This window comes from Parasteatoda tepidariorum, chromosome 6 (genome assembly GCF_043381705.1).
Source record: "Parasteatoda tepidariorum isolate YZ-2023 chromosome 6, CAS_Ptep_4.0, whole genome shotgun sequence".
Classification (NCBI taxonomy): domain Eukaryota; kingdom Metazoa; phylum Arthropoda; class Arachnida; order Araneae; family Theridiidae; genus Parasteatoda; species Parasteatoda tepidariorum.
Genome location: NC_092209.1, coordinates 58,980,542 through 59,002,288, shown reverse-complemented (window position 1 = coordinate 59,002,288; position 21,747 = coordinate 58,980,542). Strand labels below are relative to the sequence as shown.

Genomic DNA, 21,747 nt, shown 5'->3' with positions numbered 1-21,747 from the left:
TTTATTATTAAGAGAAGGAGGGGGATCTTTGCAGAAATGTGCACATTTTGAAACCCATCTTTGAAATGGAAAATACAGAAAGCAGTTTAAAAGATACTTATTTTGTTAGATTAAACAAATAACTATTATTAAGTAAATGTAGTTATACTTTAGTAAAGTGTACAAGCATTCTTGTCCATGTCTTAAATTTGAGGAAAAAAATTTTTTTTTAATAAAACTTAGGTGATCATTATTTACCCCAGAAACAGAGTGATCGTGAATTACTCCGGGTCACCCTACTATGAGAAAGACAATTTGTCTGTTCCACAACATGGAGCTTTTGGAGCCTGTTCCAAATTTCTTCACTATTTGAGACATTTATCGTTTAACCATTAACGATTATTAGTCATTTAACTGTTGATTTCGTTACTGATTTAATTTATAATTTTCACAAAATGTCATTATTTTTTATTTAATAATAATTCTTCTTCAATATTTTAAATATTCCTTTCAGAAAAGTAAACTACATTAAAAGAGTTAAAATCTTAAAGAATAATGAAATACCAGTCACGATTTTTGCAAACTTAAAGGTACATTGCGGATACATAATTTTTACAAAATTTCATTATTTTTTATTTAATACCTAATAATTCCATTTTACAATATTTTAATTATTTCTTTCAGAAAATTAAACTACTGTATAAGAGTTGAAATCTTAAAGAAAAAATATTAAAATACAATTCAAGATTTTTACAAACTTGAAGAATATTAGTACTGAATATGGTTTGATCATTCTACTTGCACCAGTCAAATTTTCAATATCTAAATGCATATTTTATGTCAATTTTTACTTTAATAAGAATTGACAAAAAGTCATTGTCAATGCAGCATTGGAAAATATTTTGTATTAAAATTAAAAAAAATTTTTAAAAGGTTAATTCTACACAAAATTTTTTATTTATAATAAAAAAGGGGAAAAATATTTTTATTAGATAAAAACCGATTAAACATTTCAGTTTGTTTACGAAAAAAATTATCAGAGCAGTTTGAAGCGAGCTCTAAAAGCTCCCTGTCAAGGGACCGACCCAATGTCTTGAAAGAATTGACCTGAAACTCCTATTCCCTTTGAAGATAAGACTGTACAGAATGCTGAAGCAGCTGATGGCACTGGCAATCTATATATATATTTCTCTTACACGGCACCAAAAAAAAAGCCTCATTACAACTCCCCGAATGGCAACGTTAGAAAATCGACCAATGATTGTTGCTAAAAATGTCACATGAGGTGGCTCAACATATAGCGCTTTTAAAAACGGAAACAATAACCAGAGTGAGCATTATCCAGATGTTCAATTCAGATTCATGCCCTAAAAACATGATAATATTTAATTTAAACTGGCTCAACATATTGCGCTTTTATACCAGAGTGAGCATTATCAGGTTGTTCAATTCAGATTCATGCCCTAAAAACATGATAATATTTAATTTTAACTCAATTAGGAATTAATTAGGCAGGCCTTCTCCTCCATAACTATAAATAAGTCACAAGATCAGACTTTTGAGAAAATCAGTTTAGTATTGACTAAACAAGTTTTTAGTCATGGACAACTTTATGTTGGCCTGTCAAGACTTAAGTCATTTGACAGCCTTTCAGTAATTGCTCCAAGATGCCAAATCTATAATTGTGTTTTCAAAGAAATTCTAAATGCTTAGTGTTAATTTCTTAGAGCTTTGCAGAAAAAAAATGTTTTTCAGAAAAAAATTTAATTGAAACTTCTATTGGCAGTAGGCAAGGGGAACTGCCAAAATCATAACTCCCCGATTAGAAATGCAGCATGGCGACCTCCACGTGGTATTTCTCGGGTAATGCTAACAGCCATGCATTTTAATTTATTGTATGTAACACATCCTTATTTTGTTCTAAAATGTTATGTACTTTATCACAAATGTTAATTAATATAGAAATTGATTTCAATAATGCTGATCACCAAAAAATATTTCATTTGGTGATAAAACAAATTTTTGTGTTCTTGAAAATGAAAAACTTTTTGAGGGTTATTAACTCACAAGGAAAAGTTAGGGTTTAAAGTTTATATTTTTAAATAATATTTTTTTTCTAAAACTTTCGAATTTCTAGCATTAACTAATTCATTATACACATTTAGTTGAATTTAGGTGAGTAACTGCAATATTTGATAATTTATTTTGCTAATATGTTTCTCATTTAGCTAATGTTTTGATTTTTTCACCATGTACAATCTAAATAGCTAATATACTTTTTTAAAATCCAATAAGAACATTGATAGAATTCTTCTACATAAGTACAATACTATGTCTTTGTGCTAGAACATTGTGTTCATTGGCGAGCGAGCGCAGCGAGCCATGGTTCACGGCGTGAAACACATAAGATTGCGTAGCAATTCTCGGGGGTTAGCGAGCAGGGGGCGGAGCTTCCTTGTTATTTATATTCTACAATGTGGTAAACTACAGTAACTCTACACAATGTCTTTTAAAGATGAGATTTATTAAAATGAGATTATTCCTTAAATGTAACGTAATTACGGCAACAGTATTATACATATTCATCTTAAGTTGTTGTACTAATAATTACTAAATAAAGTGATGAGAGTGATAACATAATTTTTAATAACTTAAGAAGCAAGTAAACAATTATGTTGTTTCCATCTTTTCTCTATATGTTACCAGATGCATAAAAGTTAAATTTAATGTTTCCACTTTATAATATATACCTTATTTTAAAAATGATAAATATGATAGTTTTATTTAAAATTGAATTGACTTAAATTGATGTTGATATTATCAATTTTGAACCAGGGTTGGGTTTTTGCCGTCAAAAACCAGGGGTCTGTCCAGGCCGAATTTACTACCGTTTAGCGGTACCTTCACAAATTCAATTTTAGCAAAAACGGTAGTTTCACAAATTCAACTTTAGGAAAAACGGTAGTTTCACAAAGTACTTTTCTTAAAATTTTATTTTTGTATCCCTTAAGACATGATAAATTCATATTTTTGTTTTGATTTTTTAATATAATTTTTAATTTTTCACAAATTATGTCTAAATTTTCACAAAATAGATACCTCTCAGAAAAACCTAGACAGACCCCTGAAAACTGATTTTTGACATGACAGTGGTAAAAACCGTCAAAAACCCACTGTTTTCTTTCATTTTTGGCATATAGCGGACAATATATTATTTTCACTTAATTGCCTTTATAAATGAATGTTGTAAATGATTGCTATTAATTTTGCAACTATGTACACATATTCTTATAGAAGGATATGCATTCATACAGAAATATTGTAACGTACTTATTGAAAATAGTGATACTTAACTTTTATCATTATAGCTTGATTTGCAAAGGATTCAAAATTTTGTACTTCTTAATTATTAGCAATAAACAAACAAACAAAAATACTTGGAACTATTAATAAATTCAAGAACTAAAAAAAGAATTTAAAATTTGGCATTTCTTAAATATTAGAAATTAGCTAAACAAAACTTTCAAAACTTGTAACTACTAACTAACAAACTCTAAATCAGGAATGACTTGACATTCTTCTGTAATGTAATATGCCAAACAAAATGATGCTTGGAAATGTTGAAAATTTTGGTTCAGTATCCTAATATTTTACTTCAAATAGTATGATTTGATATAATCATGTTGGGAAAATGCAAAAATCTGTTCTTAAATATCTTTTAACAACTTTTTTTCTAATTTTATTACCCAAAAATGAATTAATTTTAAATCATAAGCAGTTAAACTCAAATTAAAATACAGTTTTATCAAAACTATGGGTTTTTGACAGTGGGTTTTTTGACATGACGGTAAAAACCATTGTATAAGCCGGTAAAAACCGTCATGTGTCAAAAACTTGCCAACCCTGTTTTAAACTATTACAAGAACATAAAATTTAATAGGAACAATAAAAATTAGGAATTTGTCAATAGTGTTAGTTTCATACTAGTCATCATTCTGAAACTATTACATCAAAGATGAGAAACACTTGTTTGCTGAATTAATTAATTGATTGATTGACAAGATGTTAATTATTCTAATTTTTTTTATCTCGCTTTATGTTTGATAAAAAAAAAAAAGTATAAATGTTATTGATACACATTGTAGAATGCATAGGCAATCATTAGAAATGATTATCATTTTTCGTCATCATCTCTTTTTTTTTTTTTTTTTTTTGTATTTAAGTATCATTTCTGTAAAAATTTATAATTAAGAGATCTGATTTTCATTACAGATATTACTAAGAATTTTGTAGTTAAAAATAGCTTGAAAAGTTAGCTTTAAAACTTAAAAAAAAAATTTTAAGCAATGTTTACCTAATTTTCCAATATTATTTCTTCAGTTTTGACAAAATCATGTAAAGTTACTTTTCTAGCACAATGATGTTTTATGTTCGACAAAACTTTTCCAATTTAGGATTAATTTTTGTTATGTAATTAGTGCAGGATTTCAATTTGAACTTTACCTAATTTTCCAAAATAATTTCTTCAGTTTTGACAAAATCATGTAAAGTTACTTTTCTAGCACAATGATGTTTTATGTTCGACAAAACTTTTCCAATTTAGGATTAATTTTTGTTATGTAATTAGTGCAGGATTTCAATTTGAAACATCTAGAACTAAGCACTTGAAAATTAGAATAATTAGGTGCGAATAACTTCCCTCTTGACAATTTGACATTGAAATGATTATTATTAATTAGAGTAAAAATGCTTATTTTTTAGTACTCATTGTAAGTCTTAAATATTTATTGCTTTTTATTTTAGAATGGATCGAGTGTCATTATTCATGATCCTGATCGATTTTGCAAAGAATTACTGCCGCTATATTTCAAGCATGGAAATAATCCTACTTGTGCAAGTTTTATAAGGCAGTTAAATATGTGTAAGTTGTGACTTATTATTCCAATTTATCCAGATTAATATTATTTATCTAAATTTTATTTTCGGTAAATTTAAATTGAATTGCAGTTTTTCCTAAATCGGTATTATTGATACAGAGTTCTCCCTAGGAATAAAAAAATGGCAGGGTGTTTCCTGACATAAAACGGCACTTTGAGGTTTGAAACTCATTCACTTAACACCGTAAAAATTTATCAAATTGCGTAATATTATGTAATAACTGAATTCGAATCTCAACAATTTCTAAATTACCCTCTTATATTATTTTATGTATATATTTCACAAAGTAGTTCTCACACATTTTTAAAATAAAAGGAAAATTTATAGTTTAGAAAAAATAACTGAAGGCATGCAAAAATACAATCTCTGATATATTTATAATGTAATAAATTTATATATTTATAATATTCTGATTTTTTTATAATGGAGTATAAATATTTTTTCAAAAAAAGTAAACTGAAAAATTGTTTAATTAAACATTTTTTTACATAGATAAACCTAATAATTTTTTTTCCGATCACACCTTATCATTTGGAAGCTTTTTTCTATAATTTAAACTAAAAATAATGAAAAAATGAACATTTAAGGGTGCATTTAAAAAAAAAGAAAAAAGCCTGCTTTGAAGGGGAAAAATTTTTTTTTAAACGATACACTGGCAAATTTCAGAGAACGTTTTTCTTAATGTAGGGTACATTATTTAATAATATGGGAAAACTGATTTTTAATGCAAAAAAAAAAACTTTCTCTCTTTATATATATATACACACACACACTGTGCAACTTTCTATATGTGACTGTCCGAAGTTTATTAATTGTGTTTTTTTACTGTCTATTTATATTTTTGTCTTTTTCTCATTTTCTAAGTTACTGATTGCTCAAGAATGTTATTTTTAAACAGATGGTTTTAGAAAAGTTATGAACATTGGAAAACATAGCGATTCAAATGAACTAGAATTCCATCATGCCTTTTTCTTACGGGGTAATCCTGAGCTTTTGACTAAGATAAAAAGAAAGGTAAGGTTTTATGAAAGTTGCTTAGTTTCCTTCAATCCTCTCAAAATTGTATTTTATATTTCCTTAACATGGCATGACGATTAGATGTATTTCATATTCTAAAAATAGTTCTTAATTTTTTTGTCTTTTACACTATACTTTGTTGTTAAAATGTTGAAGAAGCGTTTGTATCTATAGTAAAATCTGAATTCTTCAAACCTCTTTCTTTCATCTTAATATTTCATTAAATCGAAATAGACTAATTGTTTCAAATAATCAAGATTCTAGAGTAGTGGTAATTTGAATAGTAGATCTTGTATGTATTTTGTAAGATTTTGACAAATGTGATAATTCCTTTTATTCTATTTATGAAATTGTTAAACATAATATGAAACTAAATAATTTTCAGAAATTTAGTAGAAATTGTGTTAATTCTACATTTTAAGGAATAATTTGTAATTTTAAAATGTTAAGTATCATAGTTGTAGTAGAAGTAAAGCTGGTAGAAATTGTGTCGATTATGCATTTTAAAAAACAATTTTAAATTAAAAAAAAAAAAAAATTACTATTTTTTTTTTTTTTTTTTTTTTTTTTTTTTTTTTTGTAAAATTTTGCAATATTTTTTTTAATTAAAATTTTTTACTCTATTTTCAACTCATCTTAGGTTTAGAGAGTTTTAATTTATTTTATAAAGTTGTCATGTTAAAAGCCAATTTTAGATGTCAAAAAGCAACAAATTCATTTGCAAGGGAACTATCAATTTATTTTCTTAATACCATATTTGTTTTTATTATATATAAATATAAATATCTGTTTTGTTTAGATACCTCCTTCTAGGGATACCAGAGGAGGATCCCAAGGGGTCTCTGTAGAGCCAGAAGTGAGTTTTAGCTCTAATGATGTTTTAACTAATTTGTCCATTCTAAGAGAAAAACAGAAGAATATGGATATGACACTGTCAAAAATGAAACAGGAAAATGAACTTTTGTGGCGTGAACTATCAACTGTGCAGCAAAGACATAAAAAGCAAGAACAAGTTCTTCACAAAGTAAAGTTAAAACTTAGATATCTAGTTGCTATTTTAAAAAGCATGAATATATAAGTACTTTATTGAGTGTTTGCAAATCGTTTTGTTTTAGGTAATTCAGTTTCTTGTGCAAATTATTCAAAGGAGTAACCAGAATATTCATGTTCCTAGAAAATTGGCTCGCATGTTGCAAGATAGCTCGGTTTCTCAGGAGAATTCTTCCCATATAGCTAGAATCGTTGATGTTTTGAGAAATAATGATTCTGATTGTATTTTTGTAAGTCATTTAAAATATTACTCTTTATTTAGTAATAAAAAGATTTAAAATTAAATATTTATATTTTTGTAACTTGTTATTTTTTGTATTTGACTACTTCTGTTATTCTTTTTTGGCATTAAATAGCTTACTAAATTAGTTTAGGCATGTCATTTTCCATTGACTTACCGATTTCCGTTAATGAAAACTTTATACTCTGACAAAATTTTCACAGAGTTTCGGAAATCTTTTACAATATTTCACACAATTCCTTTAATGAGAAAATGTTTTGTAGTTTCTTTATCAGCAAGCCTGTTTTTTTTCCTACCGGAATTCTTGTTAATCATACTTTTTTTATGTATATTTGTAAAGAAAACGTGAGACCCAAAGAAAAATTAAGAAATGACTGTCATCTGAAAGAATTAATTGCCATAACAAAGACAAATACGTGAAATTGGTAATATAATGTTATTTAAAATATCCTTCTTCTTGCATTTTACTTATACTTTAATTTGGATGTGTTAAATCTAAATTTTGGCCAACATAAGACATTGTGGCACCATCTATGAGTGTGAATTTTGTTACAAATTCAGATTACAGCAAAAGATTTAAATCACTGTGATATATTTGTTTTTTTTTCTTATTTTTTTTTTTTACTCTGTGTAAATCAAGTGAATAGAATTCTGATATCTTTATTATAGATAGAACTATTTGCAAGTTTTGAATCGGGCATTATTGACGAATCTTTTAGTAAAATTTATTGTGTAAAAAATATATTAATTATTCTACTATCGCTGAAAATTTTTTTTTTCCATCAAATATTACACTTACACATTAATTTTATTTATTAAGGTTCCTGATGAAAATTCTTCTAGTCCTGCAGGAGCTGTTATACATGAAGTGACAGATTTTGAATCTGATGTTGCCAGTAGTCCGCCATCAGTGTCTACAAATAAATTTAACACATCTATACTTAAGCCATTAGTAAAGAATGCTGAAGGCAGTACTTTATCATTAAGCTCATCATCCACTAATGCGTCTTCATCATCTATTGAACCTTTAAATATACTTGAAAATCTTCATGACAGGTTTTTTTTTCTTTTTTATATATTATTTTTTTTATTTAAAGTCATACACTTATGTTCTATTTAGTAGTGTAAATCCGAAATCGAGGGGGTATATAAGACAGAAATCTTAATTTTTTAAATAATATAGATAAATAATATTTAAATATAATTTATCTATATTATTTGAGTTGATACTGTTATCCTTTTTGTGTGTGTGTGTGTGCAGTTAAAATATATAATTAACAGACTTAAAACTGATTTTTTGAAACTAAAACAGTTCCTCAACAAATAGGGCTAATATAAGGCATCAGATGTGTGACATAATTTTTTTTAAAAATAATTTTTAAACTGTATAAGTTTGTAAATCATGTCTTAAGTAAACCTTGGATATATTGTTTAGCTGTCAAATTTTCTATTTTTTACCTTACCCTGATTTTATACATTATACTAGAATAAAAGGAAAGTAACTACCATGGTGCTGAAAGATCATCTAGATTATGGGAGCATTCTATGTACAAAATGTGTTTTCCTATTTCTTTTTAAATTTTTTTATTGGCAATTTGGTTACTTAGCTTGTGTCAGTGGGATTCTTCAGGTGCCTGTTCATGGCTTTACTTTTTTGATGGCTAATTTACAATGCTTGAAAGTTTATGATATACATATTCTAAAAATAATCCTGATGTTTTATAACATAAGATTGTTTGAATATGCATGAAATAATCAGTGCTTAGCAAAGGCACTTAATAAATACTCTAGCTAAAGTTATGACAAAAAAATTTTAAAATATTAGTTTAAAAAAATTTATAACTACTTATAAGAACAACTAAGAGTTGTACATTTTAGAGCACAGTTATAACAATGCTAGGTAGTAATGGCTGAATAAATACAGTGAGACCTCGATATAAGGTCACCCTAAGGGACATCGCAAAAGTGACCTTATAAGAGGGGTGACCTTTTAATCGATTCATTAGCAGTTCGTAACTAAGCACATAAATAGTACACATTATGATTTTTTAAAAATAGTTATACAAACGAAAACGATTAGCCATAAATTAAATATTTAAGTCAATAAATTTTAACAGAATTAGTAAAGAATTAAAGAAAGATAGATTTTTAAAATAAAGTTGTTTACATATTTCCTCAAAGTGTACATACACACATTACATCTTATCTTATTTAAAATAATCATTTATGCAGGTCTGTCTCGTTTCTGATTTCATTTTTCTAACAATGATTTCTAGATTTTGTAACTTCTCAAAATATTACTCAGCTCCCTCATGGTTTGTAAAAAAAATTCGTATGACATTGAAGGCTTCCACTTGGGTTACAGCTACAGTCTCAGGATCACTGTCAATGTCCTCACTGTCTACAACTTGTGAAACAATTTCAGAAATTGCAGTTTGTTCGCTGGCTGCAACATTTTCTTAAAACTCGAGAGGGGTAATTGCCTTGTAAGGAAGTTAAATAGGCTTTTGTTAGAAAAGAGCTTCCCTCGCCTCAGATAAAAATGACCTTATAAGCGATAACGATTTTTAAAACTTGACCATATATCCGATAATCTGTAACAAAGAATTCCTATTCAGTGTGCCGGGACTTTGGAAAAGTGACCTTATATGCGGATGACCTTATACCGAGGTCTGACTGTATTTACAAATGAATAACTTTGATGATTAGAGCAAGCCATGCTAATAACATTATAAATTTTGAAATTATTATTGCTATTTATATTTTATTTTCAATGTGCACACAATGCAGTGTAAGCAATGTTGTGCAAAGATCCTGATGTTGAAATTTTCAGTGACTATTAAAATCTTATATTTAGATGGAAACTTTCGTTATAGGATTTGCAAGAATCAAAGTATAAACGTAAAAAATAAATGAAATTTGTTTTCAGGAACTTAAAGTTTAGATATCTGATTATGAATTTTATGTGTGTTCATTACATTCCAACTGTAATATATATACATATTTGTTTTAATTATCCTTTTTTTCTGCAGATTGACAGCTTCTACGTCAAAAGAATCTCCACCTGTTGCTTCACCAGTTAGATATGTTGCTCTTCCTGTTGCAGGTGATCCGAATAAGTTATGTTTAGTCCCAGTTGAAAATTTTACCAGCCAAGAAATATCTAATTTCAAACCAGATGCCTTCTGCAATGTTATTGCTCTACCAGCAAAAGAAACGGTTTTAGATGATGAAGAAACTTTAAATGCAAAGTCTTCTAGCTCAAAACTGAAATCACCTCAAATGACCAGTAGAAAAATTCCTAGTGTTAATATTCCCAATAAAATGTCTTCCATGCAAGTGCCTGAAACTTCATCAATTTTAAACAGTGACTTTGATGATTCAGTTTTATCAGATTTACTACAAGCATCTAAAATATCTAGTTTAGAAGAAGATCTAAATGATAGTTCAACGATGAATGATATTTCAATGGATGTAGATTCCTTATCTCTACCACATTCTTCTAAAAGTTCAAATTATCAGTTAGCTATTCCTGAATCTTCAAGCTTAGTTAAATCAAAGAGGTACACTAATTATCATTATTATTAATAGTAATTTTTTAAATATAATTTTATATAATATGTAGAAAATTATTGTTTTCTAATTCTATTTCTTTTAAAATATTTATTGCAGTTACCCAGAATTCAGTATTTTACAAGATAATATGAACTCCACTCCTGGCTTTGAACTTTTAGAGGTAAACTCTTTACAATTATATTAGTTTAATATTTTTGGTATGCATATTTGGAAATAAAAGGAATTTATTTTTGCTGTCTTAAAAATATTTATTATCTGTCAGAAAAGTGTTCTGGTAAATTGCAACTAAACAGAAATGTTTCTAGATTATCCAATATTTTTCAGTTTTTAAAATATTTTAAGATTGTTTCAATAAACTTGACTGGGGAATCATATCATTTAAGCAGGATATTTTGAAAAGGAATAGGTAGAAATTATGGTCTCCTTTAGTTATTCCATTGTAAATTATTTCTTGTTTGAATATAGTTTTTTTCAAACTAAGTCTTTTTCTTCTTATTTTTTTTTGTTTTTTTTTTTGTATAACATTATTTATTATTTATCTTGCGATGTAATCTACTTTTAAGTTTTTTTTGTTCTTTTGTATAACATTATTTATTATTTATCTTGCGATGTAATCTACTTTTAAGTTTTTTTTGTTTTTTTATATCGGTGGGTTTTTGGGTTACAAAAGCTGTTACACTCTAGGGAGTAAGGTTATCAAATACAATATCATACTACATATATCTTTTTTTCTTTCTTTTTTTTGCGTCAGATCAGAATACATATATATTTTTGAACCAGAGATAATCATAACTTTTCATTAAACTGTGTTGGCATCAACATTATGGAAATCATGCTAGTGTAAATAAGAATTCACTCGTACTTCTATGCTAATAATTTTGCTTAGTGCTATTTTGCTAATTGTTTGTTTCTATTTTCTGTTGTTATCATCTTTCATTCATCATTATGTTTAATTTATGAATTACCTTTGACGTTCACCATCCTACTTATGCGCTGTGTGGTATTTATCATTAAAGTTGTAATTATTTTGTCAGCAGTTTTAATTAAGTAAAATTAAATTTGCATTGTTTGCACACTCGGTGTGTTGTCCACATAATGTTCTATTTTAACACATAATGTTCTATTTTGTTTTTTGTTATTAAACTTCATGTTATAAATTTGTGATTATTCAAATATTTTTACACATTAATACTTGTTTTATTTTTTAGCAACTATTGCGTTTAGATGATACTTATATACCATTATATGTAAGTAAATTAAAATATTTGTTTCTTATCTCATAATCAGTTTATAAATGTTAACTAATTTAGATTTTTTCTAATTGTAAATATAAAATATTTTCACATGTATTGATTTTAACTCCTTAAAAATGTTATTCTTAGAATTTTTCTCTGGGGAACTTTATTGTACCTTAAATCTAGCTAATTCTGTTATGTCTTATAAAGATTTTTGTGCATATTTTGTACTTTTTCGCTTACATCAACATAATACAGAATCTTATGTAACAGTCACTTCTACATTTGAAATTTCAAGAGTATATGCTTATTCTGAAAGTATAATTTCATATTGAATTTAAAAGAAACTTGCGTGGCAAAATTTTGTTTAATTAACCCGTTTAAGCCAAAATTGTGTTTAAAATTTGTCTCAAAAGATTTATTTGAATGCAAATTATCTGTGTATCAGTTCATTTATTATTATGTCACTCAAAAATATGCTATCATTTGTTTGTGTATTCCAGGCCTTGCAGCGCTCCTATATTTCCTATATTTCCTATTAATCTAGAAAAATTGCTATATTTCCTATATTTCCTATTTTTTCCTATATTTTCTGTATTATTTTCCTTAATTTTCCCTTATAATCCTTTCTCAACGTCCGCGCTCCCGATTTGCGCTAGTCTGATGTCAATCATCAAACCACACCTAAAAATTCTTTAACCAATCATCCGTTTGCAATGTCTTAACCCAGCTGCACCAAGTACAAGTAAAAGGGAATCGTCAGCAAGTGAAAGAAATATATGTGAGGTTTGTGGAATAAGATATAGAATAGAAAGGGTGTGAAAAGAAGGAACCCAGAACGGAGCAATATATTTTAGTGTAGTCATGCGGATTCAATAAAGTGATTTTCGTTTTCCTTTTAAAAGTTTTTTTTATTATTTTAATGTAATTAAGTGATTTTTTCTCTTTCTCGAGTTTAATTTCGAAACATATCACGCGACGAACAATCATTACATGAATTACGAATCCGAAATCGTTAGCATTTAAGAGATTTGGTTTTCAAGAACATGATTTACGAATGTCACACTTAATGATTTTGGACTATGAATCGCGATTCCTATGTAGGTAACTTACTTAAAAATCATGATTTGCGAAATAATTTGCGAGCTATACTCGTATTATATATAATTCGGTCTTCAAATCGCTATTCATTTTTATGCAATTTAAAAATTCAATTACTTGATTAATATCCAAACAGGTAGAAAAAAAAATGCAATTCATTTTAAAGCATTTATGATAGTTATTCTGTAGTCTAATTTTAAAGTCCACACAGGTGCAATAAAATGTTTGGGAGTTAAAATTAAACAATTTGCAGCCTACGTAGGTGAAAATAAATAAATTTGAAAATTAATATTATTTCATTTTCATAAATCTTTTTTTATTTTTTTATTTAAAATCAATGTGAAACTGAAGCTTGCATTAAAAATTCTGTTCTGAAATGTAGATAATTTTTCTTCTTAAAAATATTGTTTAACATAATTTTAAAAAAATAGGGTGTCTGACTTAAAAATATCTGATATGCTTATACAAGTACAGTACAGGACCACTTATTTGGTATCTAGAACATCGGGATAAATTTTGCTTAATTTTCCCGCCGTTTTGAATTATATCGATGTGCGGAAATTCTGATTTTTGAAGTTTCAAAATAAAATGAAATTCAAGTTCAGTGAAAGAAAAAACTTGTGTGTGTGTGTGTGGGGGGGGGTGTTTTTGAAAGAGAAAACTTCAATATATTTCTTCTGTAACCTTGAAGTTCTTCAGGGATGGAAAGAAACGGTGCTTTTCTGATAAGCTGCCGTCAATCAAACATAAAGGAGCGGCTTTCTGATTTCGCTTTCTCTCTGATTTACGAGGAGGAGGGGTATTGCACGTGTATATTAGTGAACATAAGTTTTTTATTTTCTTAATTTGGCAGTTTTACTATCATAATTTATGTATTTTCTTTTATTTTTAAAAACTCTCGCAGTTGATACGATTCTTTTCTATTTTCTTTTATTTTTAAATATGATTTAGTTTTTGTTTTTTTTTTAATGTGTGAGTTTTTTTAATTTTTTTTTCTTATCTTAATTTGTAAATGTTTTTATTGATTTAAATCTTGTTTTCTTCCGATTTGTTTAACTAAGGAGAACTTTCCTTATTTATTTTTCATATTTTAAACTATGTTAGTATTTTTCATTGTAATTTGGGTTCGCTGAAACATCGATCTATAATGTTTTTTAGCATATCCCGAAAACAGGCAAATTCAGACATCTGGGATAGCGATGGTCCCGAACATGCCGGGTTCTCTACTGTATTTCATTCTTAATAATTTTAAGTAACCCTTTGTTCTGTTGAGTTTTTCTGAGTTAAAAGAAAAATTTGAAGTTTATTTTTTCTTTTCTTAATTTTGGAGTTTTGCCTTCATAATTTATCTTTTTCTTTCTATTTATGCAGCTTTATTTGTGTTTAATTTTTTAATAGGCAATCTTAACATATTGCAGTTCGGAGGCATGATAATAACATTTTAAATATTCCTATAACTTTCTCATTATTGAACTCTGTAACTAAAGCACATTCAGCATATAAAGAAGATAAAGAAAAAGAAGCTTCCCAAGCTAAGATAGACGCAGAAAAACGATCTCTATCAGAATCGGAACAATTGCGGAAAAAACAAAAGAAAGATGCAAAAGAAAAGTTGCGTGATTTAGAAAATCATGTGAAATCCTTAAAAGATGAATTAAGCCTTTCCCAGAATTTACTGCAGGAGAGTAATGCCCGCCTACAAAAAGCATTAAAAACTAAAGACTTTAATGAAATGAGAATTGCTTCTGCAATCATAGAATCCGCAACTAATCAGGTTAAAATATTAACTGAAAAGCTTGCTGAAACTAATAAAAAATAATAATTCTACGTATATGTATTGATTCTAACTGAGTTGTTCACTCTTAGTATATTCTAGTGTATTATATTCGTATTTGTATAACTTTGTTCTAAATTTTAATTCCAGTTGCACTTATTATTTTCGATTGTATATATTGTTTCGATTATGTTCATGTGTTGCAAAGATGGGGAGTTAAATTTTCATATAATATTAATTAGTGTTACCAACATAATTACTAATAAACTTTTTTTCTTAACTCTAATGCTGTGTATTAATAAACTTAATTGTTTTTATTCAGATTTTCTATTTGAAACCTTTTGCTGGTCCTCAAAAAATTTTAAAAATATAATTACTTTATTAATTATTCTTTTATAAATGCATAACATTATATTCTGATATAAGTCTACGGTTTATTCAAATATATTAAGAAATATATTCCAACCTACTCCTGGACAAGAAAGCTAAAATTTGTCTACAATCAGTGTTCTTTTTTTCTCCAGTTAGATTATCTAATAAAACATTTAGTTTTAAAGCCAAGATAGGGTTTTGTAGAAATGTTTTTTCATAACATTAGTTTTGAATAACACATAAATAAAAGTTGTACATGTTCTATGCAAATTTTGAATCTATATTTTTTAAACAAAATATTAGGGATTCTTATATTATTTTCAAAACATTCCTATAAAATTCCTATAATTTCTTAAATGAATTCCTATATTTCCTATTATATTTTTGCTCTGAGTCACTTCTAGGCCTGGTATTCATATCAATATTTCGAAGAATGTTTTTACCTATTAATAGGTGTTATATAAAATATCTTACTTTAAAATATGTGACCAACTGTACTGTTTCAAAAATGCTTTAACAATTTTTTTGTTATTAGTTTTTGTTGTTTATGTGAATGAAAATGAATTACAGCTAAAATGCTTCAAATGTATTAAAATCATATTTTTTTAAAATATAGAATGAAAAAGATATGGCCATAACTAGTTCCTCTGATGATATTTCAGGTATGTAATTTGAAAATATTACTATATGATGTGCTTTTTTTTTCAGACATGTAATTTTTTCAAGTCAAGCTTTTTTGGAGGGGGGAAGGATACCTGGTTGGTAGGACGTTAGGCCCATGTCCAAGAGATTCGATCCCCGCCGACCAAAGTCTCCCCCTTGTAGTGAATGGTGGCTGGTGCACATTAAATTTGTCCGATCACAAAGTCTACCATGTTTCCATAAAAAATCAAAATCTCTGGGGGTACTGAATTAGAGATTGATCGTGCTCTGGTTCTGGTCAAAATTATAGTCTGTGGATGAATAAATGGATGTATGAATGGGTCCATCCTATATCTGGTAATAATACCTTTTTTTTTGTGCTAAGTCCCTGTCACCAATTGACTGTTGAAAGTGCATTATCATGCCTTCAGAATTTCATTATTCAGAATTTGAAGTTAAAGATCTCGTAAAACTCCTAAATAGTTACTTAACTCAAAATTGCACTATTTTTAATAACCGTTTTTGTAAGATAACATATGGCCTGATCACAGGTATCATTTTTATGTCAAATTTGCAAATTATGTAATTTGAAAAACACACTCTTTCTTTAGCTTACTACTCTGTTATTTGAATTCTTCAGTTATTCAAAATTTTATAATTGTTCTATTAATTACTCTTTTTTTCATTCTATAGGCAATGAACTTGTCCAATTTAGTTCTGTCACTCCAGATGATGATGTTGGGCTAAATGAACAACAGATGTTAGAATTACTTGGACAAGAATCCTATAATTCAGATTTTCCTGTGAGCAAATTTTGTGGGCCCCAAGATTTTGATGTTTTATTATCAAGCAATTCTTCCAATCCATCAGAAGAGATACTTGAAAATGAAACTATATTAACTGCTCCTAACACAGAAAAGAAAAGTAAAAGGCGTAAAATGGAATGATTTTTTAACAGCTGTTTCTTTTCGTATATTTATAATTATGTATATATATTTTGAAAAATTATTTGCTGAGTTTTCATATTCACCATTGATTATTAATTTTTATTTTTAGTTGTTTAAATATTTTTGAGTTATTTTCATTTTACAAAGCCTTAAAATGGAACTGTTTTCTTCAAGACCTTGAAAATGTGTGAGTTTAAGAAACTTACCAATGAGTATTAAAAAGCAATTAGTTGTCTTTGAGACACTTCGCAATGAAATTTCAGGTGTCAAAATGTGTTAATTTGTTACATTGAAAGATTTTATTTTGGTAAGCAAGAGTTATTGCGACAAATTTAATTTAATGACTTCATGTATCTCATCTGTTAATTTTGTTATTGTTCTATTATTTTTTTAAAGGAACTTAATTTTTCTTTAGTAATTCATTAAGCATTGATTATTTTATTTATAATACTTAAATATGAATGTGCTTTCATTTGGTTTAAAATTTGTTTCACTTTGTTATGAGTTATTTGTCATAATGATTTTCTTCTACCTCATTTATTGCACTATGCATTAAAATTATTATAATTTTTTTTTTTTTTTTTTTTACGATGTGCAAAGATTTGTTTTTGTCTGAAAATCTGTAAATATGTTGCTATTAGATCAATTGTTATTTTTATTTTATTTCTGATTTCACATCTTTGATTTTTTGGGCTCTTTTTAAATGCAAAAATTTTGTTAGCCAGTGTGGTTCAATTTTCAGTTAAATAAATGATAATCTAACTTCAGCAAAAATTGAAAACATTAGGAATTAAGGAAAGAAAATGTTTGTAAAACAGTAAATTGGTATTGGTTGTTTCCAAAACAGTTTTAATATTTTTTTTCACTACGAATAAACTTTACTAAACTAATAATACGTTACTCAACTAATAAACTTTCATTATTGAATTTGTTAACAAAAATAATACCATTTAAAATGGGAAATCCTACAGATCTTAAAATTTATATTTTGCTTGCATACTGAATAATTGTCAGAAAGTAATCTAAACTTTTTTATTGTTTTTTTCTTTACGTATATTTAGTAATAATGGTAATTGTATGCACTTATTAGAGATAGGACTTAATCTTCGTCAATATTTTGCCATTTAGCTGCTTGATGAGTAATCTGATTCAATTTGTGGCATTGCTCAACATGCAGATATTAAATTATGACTAACTACATCAAGCTTTTTTTTTCTTTCTTTAAAAAGGCAAAAAGCTAAACATTGATGTACTTAGGTAATTAGACATGCATAGCAATTCTTCTTAGGAAAAAAGATTTTAATTTTGTTGTGTGTACTTACTTTTACGTTCAGGGATTTTCAAAACTACTAATTTTCTAGGAGTAAGAATCAGTTTTAAGGATCCGCAAGTTTTGAAATGGAAAATAGCGGAACAGCTTATATTTTTTATGTTATACTAAAACATTTGGTGACATTTACTTTGATTCATGGCACACTTGTTAAAAATATATAATTCTTGAAATACCTAGAAACAAGCTTAACCTGAAAAGTAATATATTTTTTTTTTAGAAACAGTACCATTGACTCTTGTGTTACTATAATATAGACAAATAGGAATTTTGAATTTTTATGAATTAAAATTCAACCTGTTCTCTGTATAAACTCATTAATGGCTTTGTCTACTTAAACTGTTCTAACAGTATGCTTTTAATATTGTAGGTAGTTGCATTGTTTGTTATCTTTACAATTAATCTATTAATTATTTTGTGTAGAACATTTATTATATACCAGAAAGACTATGATTTAGTTAAATGTGTGTACCTTATCATTTTAAAGGATAATAAAAGTATTTTAACACTAAGGATTTTTTGTAGCAATTTTTTTACTATTTATAAGCTTAACAGTTAATATAAATATAATTAATAAGTATAATTCAGCAGTTTAATTTTTATTGTTGTTAACTATAAAAAAACATTGCCATTTTAAATTACTATATTCTTGTTAAAATTCAAGCTTTCAATTAGTTAGAAAGGACATCAGCATTATAAAAAATTAGGAAATTTCGCAAAGTATTCTACTTTATATTAGCGGTATAAATATACTCACCTCTTAGCATGTTTCATAATAAACAAGCTTTTTTAAAAAATTCTATGATCATGAAACACAATTAGTAGTTTTAACAAATAGATCTCTTTTGCAGAAAAGACAAACTTTAAATAATTTGTGCATAACAAAAATTTAAAATGAAAAAATTGCTGAGTATATATCCTTTCTTATATTATTGAAATGCTATAGAACTTAGCCTTTTTTGGAATAAGCAAGCTTTTTTGGAAACATTTCTGAAAATATATGGGTAGTTTTTTACAAATTATCGCTCGATTTTATATAATAAATAGCTCTGATTTCAACTTTGCAAAAAATTATGAAGGTGAGTTTTTTGCGGAAAAATTTTTTTCACCAATAGTGTTCTCGTATTTTTTTGACGGTGATTGGAACTACATGAATTGATTCAAGCATATTAACTTTTTTCAGTTCAGAAACTATTCGCGATTGCAACACTCGAGTATGATACCTGAAGAGAAAACCAGTTCTATGTCTTAACCCTTCCCTCTCCTCTTTTGGTCAGTTGCATGGGAATGTTCTGCAAAAATTTCCCCTGTCATAACATTTTTCGCATTTAATTGTTAAAATATCTTCTAAAATGTCCAAGACTCATTCTTTAAGAACTCAGTTCTGCATTCCATATAGTATACTATATTCTATGACTATCTATACTATTATGGTGAAAGCATGTTGTGTTGCCATAGGTATATACCATATGCAGCGTTCTGCTCTGTGCCACCAGCTGGGTGGATAGGGCGTTAGACTCGAGTTCGTGAGAAGGGGAACTCTATTTCAGCCGGCCAAAGAATCCCCATGTTTTAATTGGTGACTGGTGCACATTAAATTTGTCGGGATCACAAGTCCTCCAAGTTTCCATAACAAATCAATACCTCTGGAAGTACTGATCCAGGAGTTCCCTTGTCTTCTGGATTGGGATTCTGGAATTACTAGGCTTCGGAGTTGACCATTGATAGTCATAAACTCAAAATTTGGTTCGACTGTTCAATAATGGTTATAAAATAAAATAGCCCTTCTTGCAGACTGCAGTTCTAGTGCGACGTAAATAAATTATAACTACCTTAGAATTACATTGTATATTATTTTTAAAATAAGCATTATGAAATATTTAAAAAATATGATTGACATTTTAAATTGTTAGTTTATGGCGCACTGGAACTGCACATCAGGCTATTGGCAACGGTCTGGGAAACATAACTGAAGACGATCCATCACAATTTTGATCCCCTGCAGTGGGGGTAGCCTCATTGCTTCACTAGCCCAACAATCTGTGCGTGAACTTAAGCACTTCATGGTAGAACAGGCCGTGTCATGAGGGCCGGTATTGCACACCCTCCTTTTTTCAGACTGATCATGGTGATCACGCACTCGTACAGTAGCGTAAATAACACCCCCACAGTGCGTGGGATGCGCGATCCAGAAATAGTACCCTATACGTATATGGGTGCAAAACTTGCAACCCGTCAACTTTTGATGTGCGACCTGCAGCAGAACTTGAATATAATAATTATAAACTATATTATAATTTCTTTGGAAAATAAAAGAAAATTTTAAATTATGAATTGTACATTTAAATTTTTGACGCGCCAAATCTAAATCGATGTAGTTTTTCGATGGTTACCACCGCCACGAATTTTCAAAGTTTTAAAAATCCTTATATTTCTAATACGACAAAACTGTGATGCGTTAGTTTCGAATTTTAGTAACCACTTTTGAAACTCTATTTGCATTAATTTCATAGTTAGTCCAAGTAACTTTGCACCATTGTTGAAATTTACACGTGTTTTTTTAAAAATACGGAACTCTTTAATGCGATACTTTATCGAATTATGAATCATTAAAATGGTAATAACTTTTAACATGATTTATTTGGGTCAATTTTATAGTAAATCCAAGTTATTTTTTTCGGCACTACGCATTTCCACATGGATTTGAAAATCTCAATATATTTAATGTGTATTAATACGGCACTCGAAACGTGCGCTTTTTTGTATCTATTTCATCGCAAATGTAAAAAAAAATTTCAACACTCATTGCTACGCTTTTCCACGGGATTTCGAAAATTCCGATATTTTCAATCCGGTGCTATAACGACTTGTGTTTTTCGAATCGATTCGAAAAACACAAGTCGTTAAACCATCGACGTGCCTCATTTATACCGATTTCATCGTCCATGTTATTTTAAATTTTTTTTTATTGGGGAGGGGGGCACTTTTTACTTTTTGTTAAAAAATTTTGTTAAAATATTATTACATAACCCGAAATTCGAAAATGTGTTTTTCAAACTACTTACTGTTATTAAACTTTATTTCTAAGTTTTTGTACCAAAAAAAAAAAAAAAAAAGAAATTATCAGGGGCTTAAGGAAATCGTTTTAAGATTTAACATTAATAAAATCTCGTTAATCTGATAATTCACTAAATATTAACGTCATAAAGTTAAAAATATACTGAACTGAATTCAAACTGATTCTTAAATCTTATTCTGAACTGTACGCTTTATTTGAAATTATTTTAGACCAATTCAATTTCTTTAATTAAAATATTTAATTCGCATTTATGTTGCTCTTAGAATATTCATCTATTTTTTTTTTTTTTTTTATCTCTTGCTTTAATTCAAGAACATTTTAAGATGCACTATTGCATTACGTGATGTGATAAAAAAAAGAAACATCTCGTTTTCTAAATCTTTTTATTTTTATAATAAATCTATTTTTTGACAAAATAGAAATATTTTTATTTTGAAACGCGATCGCAACACTCGAATACGCCATC

The 21,747-nt window shown here is 27.7% G+C and overlaps 1 protein-coding gene across 1 annotated transcript in view; it reads left to right on the top strand.

Annotated features, from left to right (window-relative positions):
• LOC107452465 (heat shock factor protein) overlaps positions 1–18,714 on the top strand; it is a 21,048-nt gene extending 2,334 nt beyond the window's left edge. Inside the window, exons 2-11 of the mRNA XM_043047776.2 lie at positions 4,783–4,900; positions 5,816–5,931; positions 6,734–6,958; positions 7,050–7,214; positions 8,046–8,281; positions 10,258–10,788; positions 10,898–10,961; positions 12,010–12,048; positions 15,900–15,945; positions 16,619–18,714. Of these exons, the coding sequence (XP_042903710.1) occupies positions 4,783–4,900; positions 5,816–5,931; positions 6,734–6,958; positions 7,050–7,214; positions 8,046–8,281; positions 10,258–10,788; positions 10,898–10,961; positions 12,010–12,048; positions 15,900–15,945; positions 16,619–16,872 (1,794 nt within the window). The 3' untranslated portion in view covers positions 16,873–18,714. The remainder of the gene's footprint in view (positions 1–4,782; positions 4,901–5,815; positions 5,932–6,733; positions 6,959–7,049; positions 7,215–8,045; positions 8,282–10,257; positions 10,789–10,897; positions 10,962–12,009; positions 12,049–15,899; positions 15,946–16,618) is intronic.
• Positions 18,715–21,747: the final 3,033 nt, after the last annotated feature.